Here is a 21,506-nt window from a genome sequence, read left to right as displayed (position 1 = left end):
TTATACGAAGTTATAACGAATGTAAGTTTTCCACGAGACGCAGCCGCCGAGCGAGACGCCCGCGCACCTTTTGGCCGCCGTAGCCAAAGCGGAGCTGGGGCGCGGCGCGGGTGGCGAGCGGGCTGGCCATGGCGGCGGCGGCGGCGGCGGCATCGTCCCTGGCGAGGAGCTGGCTGTCGTTGTTGGCGGAGGCGGCGGCGGCGAGGGTGCGCTTTTCGTTCTGGTGCTTGATCTGGCGCTTGTTCTGGTATCCGCGGGGCTTGGGGACCTCTACGGAGCGCGGGAGGAAGCCGTGCGGGAGGATGTCGAGGACCTCTGGGAAAAAGGCGGTGCCCATCTTTGTAGGGACGACGGACGATGCGCCGCGGGAGCTGGCCATGATGGGGAGGGCGAGGGTCTTGTCGGTGTACTCGATGGTGGTCTTTGCCATGGCGGCGGGCATGGCCATGGCGAGCGCCACGCAGCTGAACAGGGCGAGCTTCATGGCGGGGCGAGAGAGGGGGAGAGGGAGCGGAAAGGACAGCAAAGAGTGTTATCCGTGGCCAAGGGAGCGTGGTGGTATCTAGGTGCCTGTCGAGGCTGTGATGGTGCAGAAGTGTCCGCTGCGTTTGAGGGGGAGGATCCGTTGGCGGGGTTCCGGGGAGGGAAGCTAAGGCCGTGACAAGAAGGGGAGAGAGGCGAACAGGGGACCGGAAAGGAGACGAGAGGGGAGGGAAGGGGAGGGGAGGGGAGGGGAGGGTGGCGCCGACGTTGATGGTGGTGGTGGTGGTGGTGGTGGTGGTGGTGGTGGAGACGAAACGAAAGACGGGAAAGGGAAAGAGAGCGACAGCGACAGCGACAACAACGACGAGAGCGGCAGACGATATCAAGTCGGAGTTGGGGAGCCGCTGGTTGGGGTATATACATAGGGTACGTACGTGCAGCCAAAGAAGACCCACCTTGCACGCACTTGCCTCGCTCTTGCTTCCAGGTAACCGTAGCTCACGTCGGCAGCTGCAGTCATGATGATGGGTCCGTGTGGCCAGGCAGGTGACCATTGTCGACGTGCGGTGCAGCAGAGCGAGCCGGGCGAGGGCGAGGGCGAGGGCGAGGGCGAGGGCGAGGGCGAGGGCGAGGGCGAGGGCGAGGAACGCGCCAGTGGCCAGGCTGACCAGGCAGCCCAGCCTCATGCTTGGCTCGTACATACATAGCTCGGCATGTCGCCGCGGCGCGCTAAGCCACGCACCTCGACCCGCCACGGCTCGGCGACAGGCAAGCCAAGGCAAGGCACGCCCCTCTCTTGACACCGTCCGGCCCCGGCATCCTGACTGGGTCCAAGCGATGGAAGCGCGGCAAAGACGAGGCAGAAGCGTGCGTGCGGTGGGGCGGGGCGGGGTGGGCAGGGGTCGGTGCGGGTGCAGCCGAAAGCATCGAGCAATAAGCCAGCCAGCATCAAGCATGTTGGGTGCGGCACCCTAGCGTCTTGGCCTGTTGATGCACGCCACCGCCAAGAGAGCGGGCAGAGAGAGGCAGGGTACGGTGGAATGTCGGTTTCAGCCTCTCCGTCGTCGTCGTCGTCGTCGTCGTCGCCGTCTGCTTGACTGGCTCGCTCGCTTGCTCTCCAGCAAAAGCGGGCATCGAGTGGTGCACGCCTGCTTTGCTTTCCCTCCGCGCTCGTCGAGGCTGGGCAAGCGACGGTGATCGTCTGTCGTTGAAGAGGCGGCGGGTGCAAAGGGCCGCCAAGGCGACGAGGCGGGGAGCGGAGCAGAAATGTCGCGCGGCGGGGCCATCAGGCAGGCGCCCACCCGCCGACCAACACCGGCCTAGTTACTGTCGCCTGCCTCGCTCGACGCCTGTCTGGCTGGCTGGGGCTGGCCACCTCGTCGTACAGTACGTGCGTCCGGCATGGGACGGCATCAGACGTACGGATGGCTCGACAGGCTAGGACGACGACCCACCAACCAACCAATTGCAACCAACGATACGATGCAAGGATCGACCGCCCCCCCCCATGCATGCTGCACTTTCAGACGGGCGTGCCTGCATACAGCGCGCTCGTCGTCGCCCTTCTGCCACCTCTTCTCCGCTGTACCTACCCTCCAGGCGAGGCGACGACAGGCGAGCGAGGAACCGTACGTCGATCTTTCCTACAGCCTCCTCTTACCCGGCCGGCGCTCGCCTGCTTGAGAGGCAGAGGGGGACCCCACTCCGACCACCAGCTCCGACTACTAAGGCTTCCGACCTCGCATCCCATGCCTCTGCCGTCCAGATCGTCGTCGGGTACTGGATGTACACCGCACCTCGACCTCGACCGAGGCCAACGAGGATCAAGGGCGACAGCAGCGCCGCGCGTACCTTGTCGAGACCTGCGTGTGCCCTTGCTTGCTTTGTAGTCAGACCAGGCCGGCCAGCAAAGGCAAGCCTTACTCACCACCACACGCGCCGCAGCGCGCATACCTACCGTACCTCATGTAGCCTTGCCTCCTTCCTGCCTGGAATGCACCCCACATATCCGTATCCTTCCGCATCCCTCCGCATCCTCCCTCGACCTCGCCTCGTCGCGCCCCTCGCTCGCTCGCTCGCTCGCTGTACGCCACATTTCTCAATCGACCCCCCGTCCGCGCCATCGAGACACGTGACCACCCACCTCACCTACCAAGCAATCCACACGCGCACACACACACACATCGCCGCCACCACTGACTACTGATAAGCAACCGCAATGATGGGATTGATTCGAGACGGATCACCGTCGATAAATGAATGGATGTGTGGGCTGGAGCGATGCACGGATCAATGCTGGGGCCGCGATTCGGATCGACGACCCATCCCCTCGCCGCTGCACCGTCACTCGGCGCAGCTGCAGCCGGCCCCGTCCCAGTCGCGCCCTCAGGCCGTGGCACCAGCAGCGGCAGCGCCCTCGAACCGCACCGTCCTGTCGCCCGCCTCGTCGTCGTCGTCGTCTTCGAACGCCTCGGCGCCACCGCTGGCCGCCAGCCCATCGGACCGAGCAGCGTCGCCGTCGCCGTCGCCGCTGCTGCGTCCAGATCCGGACCGCGCATCGCTCACCGTCTCGGCGTCCGTCTGCCCTCCGCCGAGCGAGAGCCCATCCTCGTCATCGCGATCCGCACCCTCGCCATCCTCATCGTCGTCATCCTCCTCCTCCTCCTCGTCGTCGTCGTCGTCGAGCCCGTCGGCGGCAACGCGCGCCGCGTCCCGCCGCGCCTCCTCGTCCTCCATCGCATTCACCAGCAGTGCCTCGTCCAGCACCTCGGACGGAACGATGCGGCTGAAGGTGACGATCGACGCGCTCGTCGCAGAGCGCTGCCGCATCGGAGGCCGGCTGACGTGCTGGAAACTGCCGCCAACCGCCGTGTGCGGTCCCAGGTACGAGTTCGAAGTCGAGCTCTTGAGCGGCGACAGGCTGGCCGCGCCCCGCATCAGGCCCCGCCGACCCGGCAGGCTCGTCGAGCGGTCCATGGGCGTCGGCACCGACGAGGCACCGCCCCGCTCAAGCGCTTCCGCAAACATCGACGCATACGACTGGCTCGCAGTGACACCGCCGGCATCGGCGTCGTTGGCAGCCGCCATGAGCCCAGCCGTTGTCGGAGGCTGCTGGCCTGCAGCTCGGCCGTCGTCGGGTGGCTGTCGAGACTCTGTATCGGAGCGCAATGCGACGCGCTCCCGTCCCACCGGGCCTCGATCGATGCCGCTGGCGACGCTCCCGTCCTCTGGGATCGTGCTGACCCCGTGGGAGCCTCTGACCGACGATGATGGCGCAGCGGCTGCTTCTGCACGGGCGTTGGCATGCGTGCTTGCGGCCGCCTGCGCGCTCGTCCGCTCGTCGACGTCAATCTCGCCAATCACCGACATCCGACCTGGATACTGCGGCAGGTCCTCGCCCTCATCGGCGAGCCGCGAGCCGTCCTCGCGGAACAGCTGCGTGTAGGCCGGCAGCAGCGGCACCCCGCCCACCGCCGCAGCGTCGGCCTGTGCAGCAATCGAGGGCACAGGGGCAAACGAAGTCGAGAGGAGCGATGGCGAACCAGACGTGGACGTCGAGGGTCCTGCGCGGCTCGGCTGCAGCGGCTGCACCGTGATGGGGGCAAACTGGTCCTGCACCTCCTTGGGCGGCGACTCGGTGAAGCGCACGGGCACGCACATGACCAGCGCCTGGCTCCAGTTGTGCTCCTCGGCGCTCGCCCGATGGCTCAGCCCGAAGCCCAGCTTGACCTTGAGCTTGTGCCGGATCCGTACGTAGGGGCTCTCAAAGTCGGGGATCAGCTGCGCGCTCCCCTTGCTGCGCGCCACCGAGGCGTTGGACGACGCCAGTGGCAGGTTGATCGTCATCCGAACCCGGCCGCGGGTGAGATCGACGCCGTCGCCGTCCTCGCCAGAGAAGACGTAGGTGGCGCGCGAGCCGACGTCCTCGGACATCCCCTGGTCGCCCAGGGTGTGGGAGCTGCCGTTGGCACCCGCGCTCCTGGCCTCTGCGCCGTCGCCCATCGGGTTGCCGTCGAGGTTCGGATCGAGCATCGCGCTGGCAAAGTTCGACAGGCGGCTGAGCGCGTTGGCATAGGCTCGCCTCCCGCGCGACGGGCCCCGCTGGCTGCCCTGGCCGGACGCATCCCGTGGGTCGGCAACATCGACGATAGAACCGTCCGAGATGCCGGATCGCTGGGCCTGGGCTGCGTTCAGCCTGTTTGCGGCCGCCTGCAGGTGCGACGCTCGAGACATCGAGCTTCCGGCCGCGGTGGCAGCGCTCGGCCCGCCCGACGTGGGAGGTTCGATCGGAGAGCGCGGTGCAGCAGTCGAGGAGAGGGGCGAGGAGCGTCCGTCAAGCTGAGGCAGCGGCGGAGCGAGACCCTCGTCAGGACCTCCCGTGGCGGCATAACCGGCTCGGAGCGATGACGAGCTTGCCCGCGCTCTGGCAGCGGCGCTCGGGCCGGCATCGCCGCCAGCACCCAAAGGCGCCGGGGGCAAGGCCGGGGTGCCACTGCCGGAACCTGGCCCACTCGAGCCAGCTCGGCGTGCATCTGCATCGCCAAGGGTCGACATGCGGTCCTTGCTCTTGGCCTTGCCCTTGCCCTTGCCCTTGCCCTTTTCCTTGTCTTTGCCGCCGCTCGACGATGCCCCTTTGCCGGAGCCACGCTCTTCGCCCTGGTGCGCTGCGTCCTCGGCTTGCGGAGGCGGCGAGGGCGGCGGGCCCACGATCGTCGTCCTCGTGCGTTCGACGTTGTTGTCGAGCGGATCGGGCGCGGTACCCTGCCTGAGCAGGCTGAGGTGGTTGAGTACCAGGTCGCGGTCGTAGCCGTGGCGCAGCCGCACCTCGGTGCCCGGCATCGACGAGAGCTGCGCCTCGCGCTTCGGGCTCGGAGCGATGCTGGGAACCTCGCTGGGCAGCACCTTGTTGGGCGGTGGCGGGACCGGGAAGGTGGCGCAAAAAGTCCGGGACGGCACCGAGCTGTGGCGCTCCGTCTGCAGGCAGACGAGCTCCATGTCGCGCAGCCGGAGGCCGCCGAGCTGGCGCACGACGTTCCAGCCCTCCGACTTGCTCACCTCGATCTGCACGCCAAAGCTCAGCGTGTCGCTCTTGGGCCCAGACACCTGGACGTGCGACGGCAGCGACAAGGTGAGAGAGAACGGCAGGCCTTCGGATCCGCTGCCCTGGCCAAAGATGCCGAACTCGGCCGGAGGGTAGAGCACCGGTCGATGGAGAAAGTGGCGCATCGGAGCCGACGAGCGCGCGCCTCGCGACGAGGTGCGTGGCGGGGAGCGCGTGTTGCCGACGTCGGACGACATGCTGGCCGCCGTCGCGCTCCTGGGCAGCGAGCCAACGTTGGTCTGTGGCAGCATTGCCGTCGACGCCGACGGCGTGAGGGCGGCAGCGGCGGCGGCCCGCTTGGTGGGGTCGCTCGGCATGTCAAAGGCGCTGGGCGCAGGCGGGAACATGGGCGGCTCTTCGTCCCTCGAAGCCGGACGGACCGGGCCTACGTCGCCGACGGGCCCAGCTGGCGTCGCGGCCGTGGCCGGAACGGCAGAGGAATCGGGTCCGATCTGTGCAGCCGGCATCAGCAGCGAAGGCGCGGCCGCAGGGATTGCGCCAGACGCGCTGGGCGAGACGCTCGGTGTGCCACCTGCGGCAGTCACAAAGGTGTCCGAGCTCTGGCTCTGAACCAGGCTCGCCTCAGGTGGTCGGCTGCCGCTCGATGGCGTCGATGGCTCTCGGGCTGACGCTGGACCGTGTGCCGCGGCAGCGAGCGCCGTCAGCGAAGAAAGCGTGGCCGATCTCTGGAAGGCACCACCAGGAAGGGCCGGAGTCGGGCCGGCGAGACCGGGCAGGTTGCGGTCGCTGCCGATGAGGGCCATGCGCGCCACCGGGACGGGCACCACGTCGCGGCAGCGGCGGATGACGATGGTGATGGCGCCGCTCTCGATCCTGCGCTTGCCGTCCGCCTGGACCTCGTTGCGGGCCTTGCCGAGACCATTCTCCTCGATCGCGAGCAGCTCCGCCTGTGCGCTGCGGTCCGAGTCAATCTGGCCGGGAGCGAGGCCGCGGTTGGCGGACGAGTCGGCGCCGCTTCCGCTTGACCCCTTCTTTGGCGTGCGCAGCTGGAGCTGCTTGGCCCTCTTGCCCAGCCAGCTGCTCTTGGGCCTCTCGGACTTGGTGCTCGATGCCACGCTTCCCTGGGGATCGGCCGCTGAGCGCACGGTGGAGCGCAGCGTGGCCGGTGCCGACCCACTGAGACCGCCATCGCCAAAGACGTCCGAATTCGTTCGCCCGTTTGCGCCAGCTTTGGCGCTGGCAGCGCTGCTCGTGGCGAAGGGGTTCGAGAAGAGCGACGCGGCACCTGCCGTTGCGGGTGCCCACTCGAAGGGCGAGCCGGACCTCACTTGGCGGCCATCGATGACGGCGACCGCCTGTAGGCAGTAGAAGGTGCCGCCGAAGCGCGATCGCAGCGATCCCGGCAGCCAGCCGGGCACGGCCAGGTCGAACTCGATGTCGTACTTGACCGGCTGGTCGGCATCGGAACGGCTGGCATGGAGCTGCTGCTGCTGGCCCTGTGTCTCGGGCTGCGCCGAGACTCCGTCCGAGCCTGCATCAACCTCGCAGACGCAGCCGCCGCTCTGCAGCAGCTCCTGAGAGACGCTGGCGAGCTTGATGGCGTTGAACCTGCCCGTGGCATCGACGTACATGGCAAAGCCGGAGAAGGTGACGGTGAGCGAATCGACCTTGACGGTCGCCCGTGCCTCGGGTGGTCGGTAGCCATCGATGGCTTCGCCCGCCAGGTCTTGGCTCGCCGTCGAAGCGGAACGCGGCGGCTCATCGGGCGACGTGATGCGAACCGGGGAGGCACTCGGGCCTGCGACAGGGCGTCCCTCGTGGAACGTGCTCTGCGCTGGCTCCTCGATCAGCGCCGAGGATGCGAGGTTCGATCCGGGCGACAGGAGGCTCGAGCTCTGCCCGGCTCGGGAAGGAGAGGCGGCCGTCGCCGGACTGGCGAGGCTGGCGGTGTGACGGTGGGCAGCGTGTGTGTGCCGCATCTTTGTCGGCGAGGCGGGATCGTGGATGCTGGCGGCCCTGCTGAGGCCGAGCGGCTCGCCGCTCGGCTGCCGTGGCGCCGGCCTGGGCCTTGGCTTGGGGATCGTCAGCACCACAGCCCCGGAGAGTGAGTAGTTGGAGCTGGTCTGGGTCGAGCCGAACATGACGATATCGTCGGTCAAGGGCTCGACGGCCAGGGACACGCCGCTGCCGAGGTCGGTGGGAGCCTGCCGACCGGGCGACGAGCCGCGGACTCGCTGCACCGGATCCACCCGCAGACCGGCGCCGTCCTCGGCCTGCCTCATCTTGCCGAACGCGCTGCTACTCGACGGCGGCGCCGACGCCGAAGCGTTGATGTTCCTGGTGCTGGAGCGGCGCTGTTCGGCGCTGTCCAGCCTGGCGAGGAAGGAGGGCTGGGACCGCGAGGGCGAAGGCGGCAAGTCCTGCTCGCCGTCGAGCCCCTGGCTCAAGCCCGAGGCAGAAGCCGGAATGGCCGAAGCGCGTCGAGAGCGGTCGACGGCAGGGGCGAGCTGTTGGGACGGCAGGACGATGTTGCCACTGCTCCTGCGGCGACCCTCGATCGGTGTGGGCTGTACCGCCAACGAGTCGGCTGGCTGTGGCGACTGCGCGGCGGCCTTGGCAGCAGCGAGCAGGGGCATCGAGACCGGCGCCGAGGGGGAGGCCGCTGCAGCTGCGGTGCTAAGTGCATCCTCAGAAGCTGGCTCGCTGCTGAGGAAGTCGAGCAAGCTCATCTCGGCGCGCCTCTTGGGGCGCGGCAGGAAGTCGGGGTCATCGTCGCCATCATCGCCGTTCTCCCCGTGCTCATCGTCCATCCTGCTTGCATCGTTCCGACTTCGTGCGCCCACGGCGCTGCCAAGACTGCCCCCAGCAGCGCGGCTGAATGCCGAATGTCTGTTGCCCGCTGATGATGACATCGGAGCGGCTGCCGCCTTGGGCACCATCGAGTCTCGCAGCGAGCGGATCGAGACGGGCCCGGTGAGTCGGGAGGGCGACGCCTGGCGATCGAGCGATGGCAGGGCAGAGCCGGGCGCCGAGGGAGACGCGGCGCCGAGCGAGGCTATTGATGCTAGATTCGAAGACGAGGCACCGGCGCTGGTCCCAGGATTGGAGTCAGTCCGCGCAGGCACCTGGAAGAGCAGTCGGGAGGCCGACGTCGATGGCGCTGAGGCTGTCGCCGACTGCGGCAGCACGTCGCCGTCGGCCGGGCCGGATGTGGCCGCTGGATAGGCGCCGCTGTCGACGAGCGCCGCGTCCGATGAGGGGCTGACGGTGAATGTCGGCAAGCCAGCCGAGCGAGAGCTGCCGGAGTGATCTGCATCTGGCCTTGGGAGGCTCGGCGTCCTCGTTGAGATGCGGAGAGGATCCGCTGGAATGCCGTAGGCGCCGGAAGCGGGATGCGCTAGCCCGATGGCAATCGCAGGGGCGGGAGCGGGAGCGGGAGCGAAATGCGGGGCGCGCTCTGCCGTGCCGCTGGTCGCTGCATCGGCTGATTCTTCGAACGCCTTTTCCACTGCCGCTTCGTTCCTCGCCACAGTGCTGCTCGTCGGCGGTGGCGAGCTTCCGAGGTCATTGTCGTGGCTCTGCATCAGAACGCCTTCGTGCAGCAGGTCGGAGGGTGGACGGCTGTCGCCGCTGACGACCTTGTCGTGCGAAACGGTCCGCGGCGATCGAGACTCGGCTCCATTCTGCTCCCGGATGAAGCGGCTCGGGAGCTCTGGCAGCTCCTGTGTCTCTGCATCGGCCTGGAGGCTGGCTGCGCTTCGGACGAGCACCGGGCCGACGCTGTGCCTCCGCGAGCGCGAGCTGGTGCGCTCGCGAGGCGCGACAGCGCCGCCTCCCTGGGCGCGGCTGCTCCAGGTCGATGTGTCGAGGGCGAGGCCGCGTCCGCCAGCGGCGCGGCCCGCGCCGTCATCCTCGCGGCCGCTGCTGGTCGAGGGCGCCTTGGGCAGCTTGGAGCCCTTTGGCTTCGACTTGATGATGCCACTGAAGAGGCTGGAGCGCTTCGACCGGGTCGCCGGCGTGGCTCGCAGTTTGGGGTCGTCTGGGTTGTGCAGCCGGTGGTGGTTAGCGAGGAAGGCCGAAGGCAGGATGTCCGGAGACCCGCCTTCCGACTGCTGCGGCCGATGCCTCATGGCGGCGACGGCCGCGCTCTCTGTGGCAGGCATTCCGGCCACAGCTGCTTATGTGGCACAGGATCCAGATGGGGTGAGGAGGCTGGGAAACGAGGCGGGAAGTGGCGCGAGAACTCTCCTGCTCAGCCGACCATGGACGATTGGATGCGATGCTCGGGGTTCGTCTGCCGAGGTGCGATCGGAGCGAGAGGCTGCTCAAGGATCAGCGAAAGAGGCTAGAAACGGCTGAAGGGACAACGCAGAGGCAGCGCATCGAGCAGACGACGGCGTGCAGCGTGCTCGGAGGCTCGATGACAGGCCGAGCCGATGAAGCGGCACTCACTTGGGTGGTGAAGGCAGGGAGCCCGGAGGATGCAGAGGTGCAGTATCGCGGTAAGAAGGCCGGGGTCTGAGATGTGGCGATAGGCCAAAGGCAAGCAGAGTCGATCGCAGAGGGTCGCTGGCAAAGGAGTTCCGAAAGGCCGATCAGGTGCCGCAGCTGGTGTGAGGTTGCGAGATTGCGAGATGCGAGCAAAGCAAGCGTGGACGAAGACGCCAGGCAGGTGCGTCGGCGATCGCTGCCGCACGTCCGACAGAGCGTCAGCGAGGGCAGATTCCCTGTGGCTCGGATGAGATGCTGAGGGGGAGCGGCCGTTGCGGCGGCAGCAGCAGCAGTATATAAAGGTATGCGAGGATGTCGTCGGCTCGTGGCTGGTCCAGGTGAGAGCGTTGCGGAAGATGCACGGGATGGCGTTGGTCGTGGTGGTGGTAGTAGTGTGTGACGACGCAGCGAGCAGTGAGAAGGGCCAACAGGCAAGCAGTACGGCAGGCAAATGCGGGAGCGGGAGCGGGCAAGCAGGGTGCGGGGCTGTCGGATACCGGTAACTTGGCTGGTTTGTCGAGTCGATTCGAGTCGAGTCGGAACGAGGCGAGGCGAGGCGAGGCGAGGCGAGGCGAGGCGGCAGGGGAAAGCGGTATGGGCGGCGGTGTGCGGTGCTATGGCGATATGTGGTGAAGGGGGACCGGGGTGGACGCTGGTGGTGGTGGAACGAGCAGCATGCAAGGGAGACGGCGGTCGAGCGAGACGAAGGAGTAAGTAGTCGGCGATCCGGGCGAGCGAGCCAGCCAGGCCAGGCAAGCCAGGCCAGGCAAGCCAGGCCAGGCCAGGAGGCTGCAGCAGCCAGGAGGGAGCAGCAGCTGCCGGCTGCCAGCTTGGATTCGCTCGCCGAGGCGGGTCCACCACCGCGAGCGACCCTTGCTTGCCTGGCCTGGCCTGGCCTGCTGGCCTGCCCCACCTCACTCTGTCCCGTCGAGCCGAGCCGCCGAGCCATAGCCAGGCCAGATAGAGGCAGGCGGCCCTGGCCTGGCCTAGCAGCCTGCCCGGCCCTAACGCACGCCCATGGCAGCCCTCCTGGCTCTGCTGCTTGCTCGTTGGCTCGCTCGCTCCCTCGCTCGCTCTGCTTGTTTGCGCCGTCGAGAGGGCCCCGCACCCTGGCTGGCCTGGCTCTCTCGCTCGCTCGCTCGCTCTCCTCTTCCAAGACGACGGACGGCTCGTTGCCCAAGCCTCGACGCCCGGACCCTCGAGCCCCAAGTCAGCCGTCGTCGCTGGCGCAGAGTCATCGACGTCGTCACCCGCTGCCACCATCGACCACAGGCAGGCAGGCAGCCGGGCAGGCAGCTGCGCAATCATCCTACCTGCCACCTTGCTCAGATGCCTAGCTCGCTCCCTCTTTCTGTTCGTCGAGCTGGGCCGGGCTTGGCAGGGCAGGGCGGTGCCGGGCTGGCGCTCGCCGTCAACGTCTTCCCGTTGGCGTCAGCCGGTCGGTTGGCTTTGTGTTGCTACCGCGCTTTTGGGTCGAGGTCCGACCGACGAACAGACGCTTCGTTTGTTGCGCACGACGAGGCCAGGCCTTCTTCAGCCCCGAAAGGGCACCGCCGACTAGCTGCAACGGCGGAGCGCCCGCCGGTGCGGGGCTGTCGACCGGAGTTTGGTCGTCGGCCGCCTTCCAGCCCAGCTTCCCCACCCTCTGCTCGTCTGGCGTCTCTCTGTTGTTGGCGTCTGGCGTCGGCGTCGACGACGGCGGTTCGGGCGTCACCACGTCCGCTGCGCTTCCTTTTCGCCCGCCTCGCTCGTCAAGCGCGACGTCTTTTGTCTGCAGGGCGCAAGATCTTTGGTCGTTCGCTCGCTGCATAGTCTCGGGTCCCAGATGGCCTGGCCCAAAGGAGCGCCATGTCGTGAGCGGAGCCCATACCGACGGATGCTCTCTCTGCCTTGGCCTTGAATCCACCACCTCCCTACGTCCTTCGAGCCAGCCTGTGCTACCGGATCCATCGCCGCACCGGCCGCCCAGAAGCAGATCAGCAGCCGTCCTTTTAGGCCACACAAACCGGGAGAGGAGAAGCGCGCGGCGCACCGCAGCGTACCACCATGCAAGGAGCCGCCCGCGCACGCGCGCTACTCTGGTGGATGCATACAGATAGAAATTGCCTTGCGCCCTGTCCATCCCTGATCGACGATTGGGCACCGCCTCGACCGCCCTGTGCGTGGGCTAACGGTATCGTCGGGACTGGCGATTGACGAGCGCGTTGTTTGGTCGGCGAGATCCGGTGCCAGCCGTGGCCTGGCGTACCACACCGTCGCCGCCGCTGGACGAGCACCGATGCCAACTCGGGCGCCTTTTCTCGCAGCCCTGGCGTATTAAGCGCCGTTGGACCCCTCGACGCCGAGCGCCGCCGCCGCCGCCGCAGCAGCAGCAGCAGCAGCAGCAGTACGTACAACCGGTGTCGTACGCCAGCATCAGCAGCAGCAGCAGCAGCAGCAGCAGCTACGACTGCGTGTCCAGAGATTAAGCAGCGGGAAGGATGTGCAAAGGGCGGCCCAAGTAGCGCCGAGAAGGCAGCAGCCACCACGACCAATCAGCACCAGCATAGTTAGCAGCATGTCAACGCAGCCGGGGAGCCGCTAGGATGGTGGCATCGGGAGTGTGACCCGACCCGGGCCATCGGGGCCACCGAGATGGCGGCCGCGCCTGCGCTCGCGCTCAGACCTCCACCTTCCCCTGCTCGAGAGGAAGAGCGAGGCTGGGTTGGGGCAGCCGGCGGCCGGCTGGTGAGCGTCCATCTACCATTCAGGACACGCTGCTGTCCCTGCCCAGCACCGCCACGACGCCCGCCAGCCCACCCACGACGAGCGGGACACAAGATCGACCACGCAACGAGCAAGGGTCCTGGCGCCGAGGCCGACACCTGACGGCGACGATGGACGATTCTGCGCCGAGCGGGGGCGGGAGCGGGTTGGAACGACGCCGGCATGTCGCCTTCTATCTGCGCCACCTCTCGATGCTGCCGCAGCCCTACACGTCGGCCGACAGCCAGCGCCTGACGCTCGCCTACTTTGCACTGTCTTCGCTCGACCTGCTGGGCGCCATCGAGGGAAAGATTTCGCAGGCGGACCGCGCCGAGTACGCCGACTGGATCTACGAGCAGCAGTGCTCGGCGGAGCGCGGCGGCGGCTTCCGCGGAGGGCCCGGTGTCGGCTCTGCCGTGCCCTCGCTCGCCACGCTGGGGCCATCGGCTTCGGCCGCAGCGGCTCACGCCGTCGATGTCGATGTCGAAGTCGAAGTCGACGCCGGGCTGCCTCCTGTTGCCTCATCGCCGCGCCCGTCTCGTGTCCTCGAGCGCCTGGGCGGTGGCAATCTGGCAATGACCTACACGGCGCTCCTCTCGCTGGCCATCCTCCGAGATGACTTTGCCAGGCTGGACCGCGCCGCGATCCTGGCCCACCTCTCTTCCTGCCAGCAGCGCGACGGCTCCTTTGCGCCCTCGGTAGGCCACCGCGAGTACGACTGCCGCTTCCTCTTCTGCGCCTTTGCCGTCTGCTGGATGCTCGACGACTGGTCGGCCATCGACGTCGACCGTGCCATCGGCTTCCTTCGACGCAGCCGCTGCTGGGACGGCTCCTTTGGCCAGTCCGAGACCCAAGAGGGCCACGGCGGCTCCACCTACTGTGCCGTCGCGGCCCTCGCATTGGCCAACCGGCTCGACGAGCTCGACGAGGTCGATGAGAGCGCAGCACCACCGACGGCGTCAAGCTCGGGCTCGAGTGCGGCCACCGACAGCACCAGCACCGCAGGAGGCGGTCGAAGGGCAGAGCTCGAGAGGTGGCTGCTCAGCAGGCAGCAGAGCGGCACCGGCTTCAACGGCAGGCTCGAAAAGCCCGTCGATACGTGCTACTCGTTTTGGTGCGGCGCCGCGTTGCAGGTGAGTCGGCAGTCGCCCGCAGTCCGCCTCCTCGTCGTCGTCGTCGAAAGGGGGCTCGCGCTGATAGAGCCGCGTGCGCAATCATCGCTCCTTTGCTCTTCTTGCCGACGCCTCCTCTCTCCCCTTGCCCGCCTCAGATCCTCGGACAGCACCATCACATCGACGCGGCCTCGGACATTGGCTGGATCCTGTCCGCCGTGTCGCCCGTCGGCGGCATCTCCAAGGTGCCCGACGACCCGCCGGACCTGATGCACTCGTACCTCTCCACCGCGGCGCTCTCGCTGCACGCGCACGGCGAGCCGGCGCAGAGCGATGAGATCGAGTCGGACGACGCGGCGGCGGTAGCGCTCAGAGCAGGGCTGCGGTCCAGCCTTCAGCCTCTGGATCCAGCGTTGAACCTGAGCGAGAGCTCCAAGGCCTGGCTCGTACAGCATCTTCATCGGCATCGATAGAAGCGTGGTCTCCTCTCACGTCGGTTCGAAATGGATGGCAGCTAGCTCGAATGTCACCTCATCGTCGTCTCGTGTGATAGCAGCAGGCAGTGAAGAAGCTCCACCTCGCGCGCTGTGGCTGCAGCCTCGGGGGAGCGAGCCTTTTTCGCATGGATTTTTCGCGCCATTTGCCCTCGCCAGCTCGAGGCGTTCTAGACGACCAGCTGCCACGCATCCACGCTCGCCGCTGCCGCCACTTGCATCACGACAGCACCTCCGTAGCGTCCTGACGATGTCGATGCAAAGAACCAGAAGTAGATGATTGAGCACCCGCTCGGTGCAAAGCTCCCTGTGCGAAGAGGTCAGCGGCTGGGCCCAGATGGCCGGCAGGCAGAGGATACGGACCCTTCGAGCCCAGCATCGGGTCACGTGCCGTCGCGCGCCCCCGGCTTGGCCGCTGGTGGTGGTGTCTGTTGCTCTGGCGCAGCTGCAGGTTGGAGCGGGTCGGGGCTGGGCCCTGGATGGCCTTTCCGCTTGCCCGCCCGCCTGCCTTCCGGCCTGCCTTCCCACCAACCAACCTACCTACCTCACTCCATCATCCCCATCCGACATTAGCGCTGCAGTCGCCGCCGACCATCCATCCCCCGCCCGGACTTTGTCTGGACTCTCCACTTGCAAGCGTGGAACAAGGCGGAAGCGACCCCCACTGCTCAGCGCCGGCGCGGTTCGCCCCTCCCCCTCCCCCCCCTCAAACCTGGCATAGAAACACGGCCGCTGCATACACATCAGCACAGCCGCCCCGCTGACCGACCATCAGCAGCGACATCCACAGCATCGCTGCTTGGACCAGGCACTCGGTATCGGGCATCGTCCAGCCACCCACCTTACTCCCCAACGGTTCGTCCCCCTCCGCCGTCACGACCACCATCCCGCGCCAGCGATGATGGACGACGCCACCACCGCGATGGAGCTCTTCGCCTGCCGATCAGAGCTCGAGTACTCCGAGGAGCGCGTCAAGCTGCTAGAGGCCGAAAAGAAGCAGCTGCAGGCCAAGATCAGAGCCTACGAGTCCTCCCAGCGCGATCCGGATCGCCTCGGCGAAGGCTCCGACCGCGTCCCCTACCAGCAGCAGATCGAGCGCCTCAACCAAGACCTGCAGCTCAAAGAAACCAAGATCCAAGAGCTCTACGCGATGCTCGAAGGCCTCGATAAGCAGACGGCCGAAGCACACGAGCGCGCCCAGCTGCTCGACAGGCAGTGCAAGAACCAAGACGTCGAGCTCGAGGCGCTCCGATCGCAGAAGTCGGGCATCGAGGGGCTCGAGACCTTTAACAAGGAGATTGAGCGGATGAATGGCGAGCACCGCGACCTGCTCAAGGCGCTGACCAAGCGCGAGGCCGAGAACAGGGCAGCCAAGCGACTGCTACGGCGCTTGACGACGCTCATGGCGGGGTTCACGCCTCCATCCAGCCTAACGGACCTCGACGGCAGCGACAGCAATCCTCCCCACGGCATCGCAGACATCGACGCCTCGTTCGACACCAGCCGCACCCTCGACCCAGATTCCTCGATCATCACGCCGACCTCGCTGGTCCTCTCCACGGCCGCCGGCGACAAAGTGGCGCGCGGCTTCGACGAGGACATCATCGACGACATCGAGGCTGCCCGGCTCGGCTGGGAGACGGCGCAGAATAGGATCGCCTTTCAGGCCGTCGAAGATAGGCTGCGGCTCAAGCGCGCTCAGGATGAGGCCGAGCAGCTCCAGGTCCGCAACCAGCAGCTCGAGCGCCAGGTCTCGGAGCTCTCATCAACTACCACGGCGGCACCGCAACAGCAGCAGCACCAAGACTGCGGCAACAACGACGAGATCGTCCGTGCTCACGAGGCCGAGGTCGCCCGGCTGCGAGAGGAGACGGAGCGGGTCCGGTTCGAGGGCGAGGTTACGATGAAGGCGACGGCGCAGAAGGCCGAGCACAAGATCGAGATGCTCGAGGGCCGCCTCGAGGAGAGCGAGGCTCGCACTCAGGCCATCAAGGAAATCTTCGCGTCGCTCCAGTCGAAGCGCGACAGGCTCTCGCGGATCGAAGAGAAGAGCACGACCGTCAAGAGCCTCGAGAGCCAAATTCGGTCGCACCTCGAGACGGTCAAGGCGTTCGAGACCGGGCGATCCCACCACGCCGAAGAAGTCCAGGAATGGATCGCGCAGGCCAAGCAGCTCGGCGACTCGCTGCAGCTCCTCGCCATCGAGCAGTCTGCCTCGTCGAACGCAGAGGCCTCGGCCAAGGTCAAGGAGCAGCTCGAGGGGACGCTCGAGAAGCTCAGGCTGGCCGAGAGCGAGATTGCGGCGCGGTCGGAGCGAATCGGCGAGCTCGAGGTCGCTGCCGACGAGGCGTTCTCGACGCAGTCGCGTCTCGAAGAGGAGCTCCAGGCAGCTCGCGAACAGCTCGCTGACGCTCGAGACTCGCTTCGAGACGTGCAGGCCGAGGCCGACAAGCGCAAGATCATGCTCGACGACGTGCAAGGCGACCTCTCAGACGCGAGGGACCAGGTCGGCCAGGCGCAGTCGGCCGCTACCGAGCGCCAAGAGCGCATCGAGAAGTTGTCTGACACGATCTCGCAGCTGGAAGCCGACATCGACGCGTCTAAGGCGAACCAAGCTTCTCGAGACGAGGAGCTCGCACGGCACCGCGCCGAAGTTGGGCAGAGGGCGGAAGAGCTCGCCGAACTCCAAGCCGATTGCGACCAGAAAGCCGGCGAGCTCGCCCGGCTCCAAAGCCTCGTCGACGAGCAGACCGCGGAGCTGACGAAGCGCGACGACGTGATCCGGCAAAAGGATCTCGACCTCGACTCGCAGCGATCCATGATCTCTGAGCTGCACAACGAGATCAGCGACATCTTGGCATCCAAGGAAGAGCTCACGAAGCAGGTCGAGACCCTCGAGACCGACCTCACCGCCACGAGATCTGCCGAATCATCGGCAAGGCAAGCTGCGACCGAGGCGCAGAAGGAAAAGGCGGCGTTGAGCGACGAGATCGAAGAGCTGCAATCGCGCGTCCTGCGGCGCAACGAGCAGATCGGCGGGCACCAAAAGGAGATCGGACGCCTCAAGACGGAGCTGCAGAAGCTCAAGATGAACGAGGCGCTGGCGCAGGACACGGGCGAGGAGCTCATCGAGGCGCGACTGAGCCTTGAACGGCGTATCGCAGAGCTCGAGGAGCAGCTCACGGCTGCCCAGACTGAGCAGCAGGGAACTCGCCGATCTCTGGACACCGAGTCGGCCGAGACGCAGCGGTTGCGCGACGCACTCGCCGCCACCGAGTCGCGACTCGAGTCTTCCACTGGCGAGGCCGCCGAGCTTCAACGACAGCTCGACGAGAGCAACGCGCGAGCAGCTGCCGAGAGGAGCGATGCCGCCGACGAGCTCGCCAAGGCTCAGCAGCAACTAGGCGACAAGCTCAAGCAGCTGAGGAAGCTGGATGCCCGCGTCGAGCAGCTCACCGCGCAGACCGAATCGCTGGCCGCTGCCAAGGAGGAGCTTGAGGCCCGCTCCGAAGAGCTTCAGTCGCGCCTTGTACAGGCCGAGCAGGGCCAGGACGCGACGATTGCGCAGCTTCGCGAGCAGATTGAAGCCCTCGACAGCGATGCATCGGCCAAGGTGGTCGAGCTGCAAGAGGCCACCGCGCAGGCCACGCGCTCTCAGGACGAGATCGCATCGCTGACCGAGCAGGTGAGGTCGCTCACCGCCGACCTGGACGACAAGATGGCCGAGGCCGAATCGGAGCGCGCCCAGCTCTCCGAACAGCTGCTGCGCGCGGAGCAGGCTCAAGGCGAGCGAGAGGAGGTCATCGCGTCCTTGCAGGCGAATATTTCGGCTCTCGATACCGAAGTCGTCGCCAAGGCCACCGCGTCCGGCGAAGTCGCCGCCAGACTCGAAGAAGCCGAGAACGAGGTCAAGAGACTCAATGCGGAGCTCGAGCGCGTTCAGGCTGATGCAGCAGAGGTCGCCGCTCACGAGCGCAAGCAGCTACAAGCACAGCTCGACGAGGCCCAGTCTCGCGCCGACTCGCTCTCAGCCAAGCTCCAGCAGACCAAGCAAGATCTGCAGCAGGCACATGCCGCAGAGCTCACCGAAGTCCGCGCTCTGACCGAGACCACGCAGTCGGCCCTCGGCAAGAAGGTCAACCGTCTCGAGGGCGAGCTCGCCGACACCCGCGAAGCGCTCCTGGAAGCGCAGCAAGCCGTTGCCACCAAGGCGCTCGCGCTCTCGGAAGCCCAGGCTCTGGTGGGCATGCTGCAGGCACAGAACGTCGAAGCCGAACGCGACCACGACGCAAAGGCCCAGGCCGACCGAGAGGCTACGGATGCGCGCGTACGCGCGCTCACCGAAGAACTGGCGGATGTGCAGAGCAAGCTCAGCGAGCAAGAGGCCCTCGAAAAGGCAGCCGAAGAGCTGTTCGAGAGGATCGACGTCTGGCTGGACGACAACAAGCGTTCGCTCGACACCCTCCACAAGGAAAAGAGCCAGCTGTCTGCCGATCTGGCCGAGGCTCAAGGAGCCCTCGCTCGCAGCAAGGACGACGTCAAGACGCTCACCGAGACGCTCCAAAAGGGTGCCGAGGAGCAGGTCAACGACGCCCTCGCCTCGCTGGACCAGGCGCGGGACGAGCTCGAGGCGTCGCAACTCCGCTGCGCCGAGCTTCAGGAGCACCAGCTGCAGCTCGAGAACCAGGTCAAGGCGCTGCAGATTGAGACCCAGAGGATCGAGACGCTCGAGGCCGAGCTCGAGGAGGTGCGAGGCGCAGCGCAGGTGCTGAGCGAGGACAAGGCCAGGCTCGAGGAGGAGGCTGCGTGCCAGGCCAAGAAGATCGACGAATCCAGGCTCGAGGCGGAGAACCTGGCGACCGCGCTGGCCCGGCAGCAGCAAGGCTTTGACGCCAAGATTGACGAGGCGGAGAAGCAGAGGCATGGTGAGTTGGCCATGGTGCTTGACCTGCACTCTGCCGAAGACAGAGCGAAGCTAACATTGGCGTGGACTTCTATTTGTCCTGATTGCCCGCCATCACAGAACTTGCTGGCGCTCTCGAAACCGCTGAGGCGGAGTTGGACGGCATCAAGGGCGAGATGGAGTCGGCCGAGGTCGAGCTTGCCTCTCTCCGCCGTCTCCAGTCGGAACGCGCCGCCAGCGCCGAGACGGATGCGGCGCTCGCGGACGAGCTCGCCGCGGCACGGAAACGGATCCAGCATCTTGAAGGCGAGGTCGCAGAGCACCAGGCGACAATCTTGGCAATTCGGAAAGATCTCGACCGCACGGCGGAAGAGGCCGAGGCGCAGCAGCAAAGCTCCTCGCGCAGTCTCGAAGAGGCTGAGCAGCGCCTCGCACACACCTCGGAAGAGCTGGAGGCGGCGCGCAAGGCCATCGAGGAGCGCGAGCACGCCGCATCGCAGAGTGCCGCAGCGGCAGCCGAGCAGGAGGCGAGCCTGCGGGAGCGGATCGTCGCACTCGAGGCCGAAGTGGCGCAGGCCCAGTCCCGCGCCGCATCGTCGACGACATCGTCACGCGACCGCGAGGACCTCGAGCAGCAGCTCGCAGACTCGCGGGCACGTCTCTCGGAGCTCGAAGAGGTGCTGTCGGACCGCGAGGCGGCGATGAACGCTCGCAACGACGAGTACTGGTCGCTCAAAGAGGAGGTGGCGGAGCTGCAGGAGCACGTCGAGCGTTCGCGCGTCGCCTCGGCGGGCGTCGAGGAGCTGTCGTCGCAGCTCGACGAAGCGCAGCAGGCGCTCGAGACGGTCCGGAGCGAGAAGGCGGCCCTCGAGGCCGAGAGGACGCGCCTGTCGGCCGACTACGAGGCGCTCAAGCAGCGGTCCCAGGAGGAAGAGGTTGACCGAGCGCGGATCCAGGAGATGGAGAGGCGCATCGAGGCGCAGGCCGAGACGCTGCTCAAGTACAAGTCGGACGTCGCCAGGCTGCGCACCCAGCTGGCCGAGACCGAGTCGAAGCTCGCAGAGACCAGCGCCGCCGCAGCCGCCGCCGTCGCGGCAGCCGCCTCTGCGTCGACCTCGTCGTCGTCGGCCGAAGTGCGCGAGCGCATCGACCACCTCGAGGCCGAGGTGCAGCGGCTGACCGACGAGCTCCAGGTCGCCGTCGATGACCTCGAGGAGGCCAACTCCAAGGAGCTGGCCGCCATGAAGGAGAGCCACAAGCTCAGCAAGAAGCTCAAGATGATGGTGGTCAAGAATGCCGAGAGCGAAAAGGCCAGGAAGGAGGTCGAGGACCGCCTCGCTGCCATGGAGGCCGCTGCCGCCAAAAAGCCGATGTTGTCGTCTTCTGCAGCGGCACTGGCTACGACGACGCCGAGAGGCAAAGAGGCGAGCGCCAGAGAGGAGAGGAGGGTCTCGCCTCTGCCTTCGTCCTCGTTGTCGTCGACGGCGATGTCGAGGAAGCGATCACAGCCCGAGGATGCCACTGATTCGGCGTCGTCGCCGGTCACTCCAGGCTCGGCAGGTACGGATGGCGGCGGCGACAAGGGCGTCTCGGACGTCAAGGCCCTCTTTGTGCCTCGGGAGCGCGAGAAGACGGGCTTCACCCCGGTCCGCCGACCGGGATCCCGACCCATCTCTCGATCCAACACGAGCGCCGCCGCCGCCGCGGCAGCGATGCACGGCATCGTCTCGCCGTCGGTCCCAGCGACGACTACGGTGGCCCAGTCCGCGCACCGGGAAGACAGCGCGCCGATTCAGAGGTCGACATCCAACCCGTCCGACCTGGTGCAGCATCGCCTTTCCCCCGCCAAATCCACCATCGTCCTTCCCACTCCTCCTCCCACCGCTCCCACCGGCACGACGAGGTCGTCGACTGACCTGGCATCCTCTCGGCCCGTTCCGACGACGACGACGACGATGAGGGAAGCGCGACCGACGACGATGCTCGCGGACCGCACCAATACGCTCCCCTCGTCGCTCAAGTCCAAGGGCTACAGCGGGCTCAAGAGCAAGACTACCTCTTTGGACGCCGTACACCCCGCTTCGGCCGCCGCCGCCGCCGCCGCTGCCAAGGTGGTTCGTGTCAACACCGTCACGACCACCGCCGCGGCGGCAGCGGCAGCGGCACCAGCGGCAACGGGGACGGGGACAGGCCACTCGGCGGCCGACTTTTTTGGC

The 21,506-nt window shown here is 67.0% G+C and overlaps 4 protein-coding genes across 4 annotated transcripts in view; 2 read left to right on the top strand and 2 right to left on the bottom strand.

Annotated features, from left to right (window-relative positions):
- PFL1_05654 (uncharacterized protein) overlaps positions 1 to 484 on the bottom strand; it is a gene marked incomplete at both ends in the record, with an annotated part of 2,155 nt that extends 1,671 nt beyond the window's left edge. Inside the window, one exon of the mRNA XM_007883190.1 lies at positions 68 to 484. Coding sequence (XP_007881381.1) covers positions 68 to 484 — 417 coding nt within the window. The remainder of the gene's footprint in view (positions 1 to 67) is intronic.
- Positions 485 to 2,868: 2,384 nt separating this feature from the next.
- On the bottom strand, positions 2,869 to 9,708 carry PFL1_05653 (uncharacterized protein; the record flags this gene model as incomplete). The annotated part of the gene is made up of 1 exon (XM_007883189.1): positions 2,869 to 9,708. The coding sequence occupies one exon, from the start codon at positions 9,706 to 9,708 to the stop codon at positions 2,869 to 2,871; it is 6,840 nt and encodes a 2,279-aa protein (XP_007881380.1).
- A 3,204-nt stretch (positions 9,709 to 12,912) lies between these two features.
- On the top strand, positions 12,913 to 14,366 carry PFL1_05652 (uncharacterized protein; the record flags this gene model as incomplete). The annotated part of the gene is made up of 2 exons (XM_007883188.1): positions 12,913 to 13,914; positions 14,052 to 14,366. The coding sequence occupies 2 exons, from the start codon at positions 12,913 to 12,915 to the stop codon at positions 14,364 to 14,366; spliced, it is 1,317 nt and encodes a 438-aa protein (XP_007881379.1).
- A 919-nt stretch (positions 14,367 to 15,285) lies between these two features.
- On the top strand, positions 15,286 to 21,205 carry PFL1_05651 (uncharacterized protein; the record flags this gene model as incomplete). Its single annotated transcript, XM_007883187.1, has 3 exons — positions 15,286 to 19,312; positions 19,411 to 21,113; positions 21,194 to 21,205. The coding sequence occupies 3 exons, from the start codon at positions 15,286 to 15,288 to the stop codon at positions 21,203 to 21,205; spliced, it is 5,742 nt and encodes a 1,913-aa protein (XP_007881378.1).
- Between the last annotated feature and the right edge of the window lie 301 nt (positions 21,206 to 21,506).

Source organism: Pseudozyma flocculosa, assembly GCF_000417875.1.
Source record: "Pseudozyma flocculosa PF-1 unplaced genomic scaffold scaffold00021, whole genome shotgun sequence".
NCBI classification, from domain to species: domain Eukaryota; kingdom Fungi; phylum Basidiomycota; class Ustilaginomycetes; order Ustilaginales; family Ustilaginaceae; genus Pseudozyma; species Pseudozyma flocculosa.
Note: the sequence above shows the minus strand (reverse complement) of the source record. Positions and strands in the feature narration are given on the sequence as shown.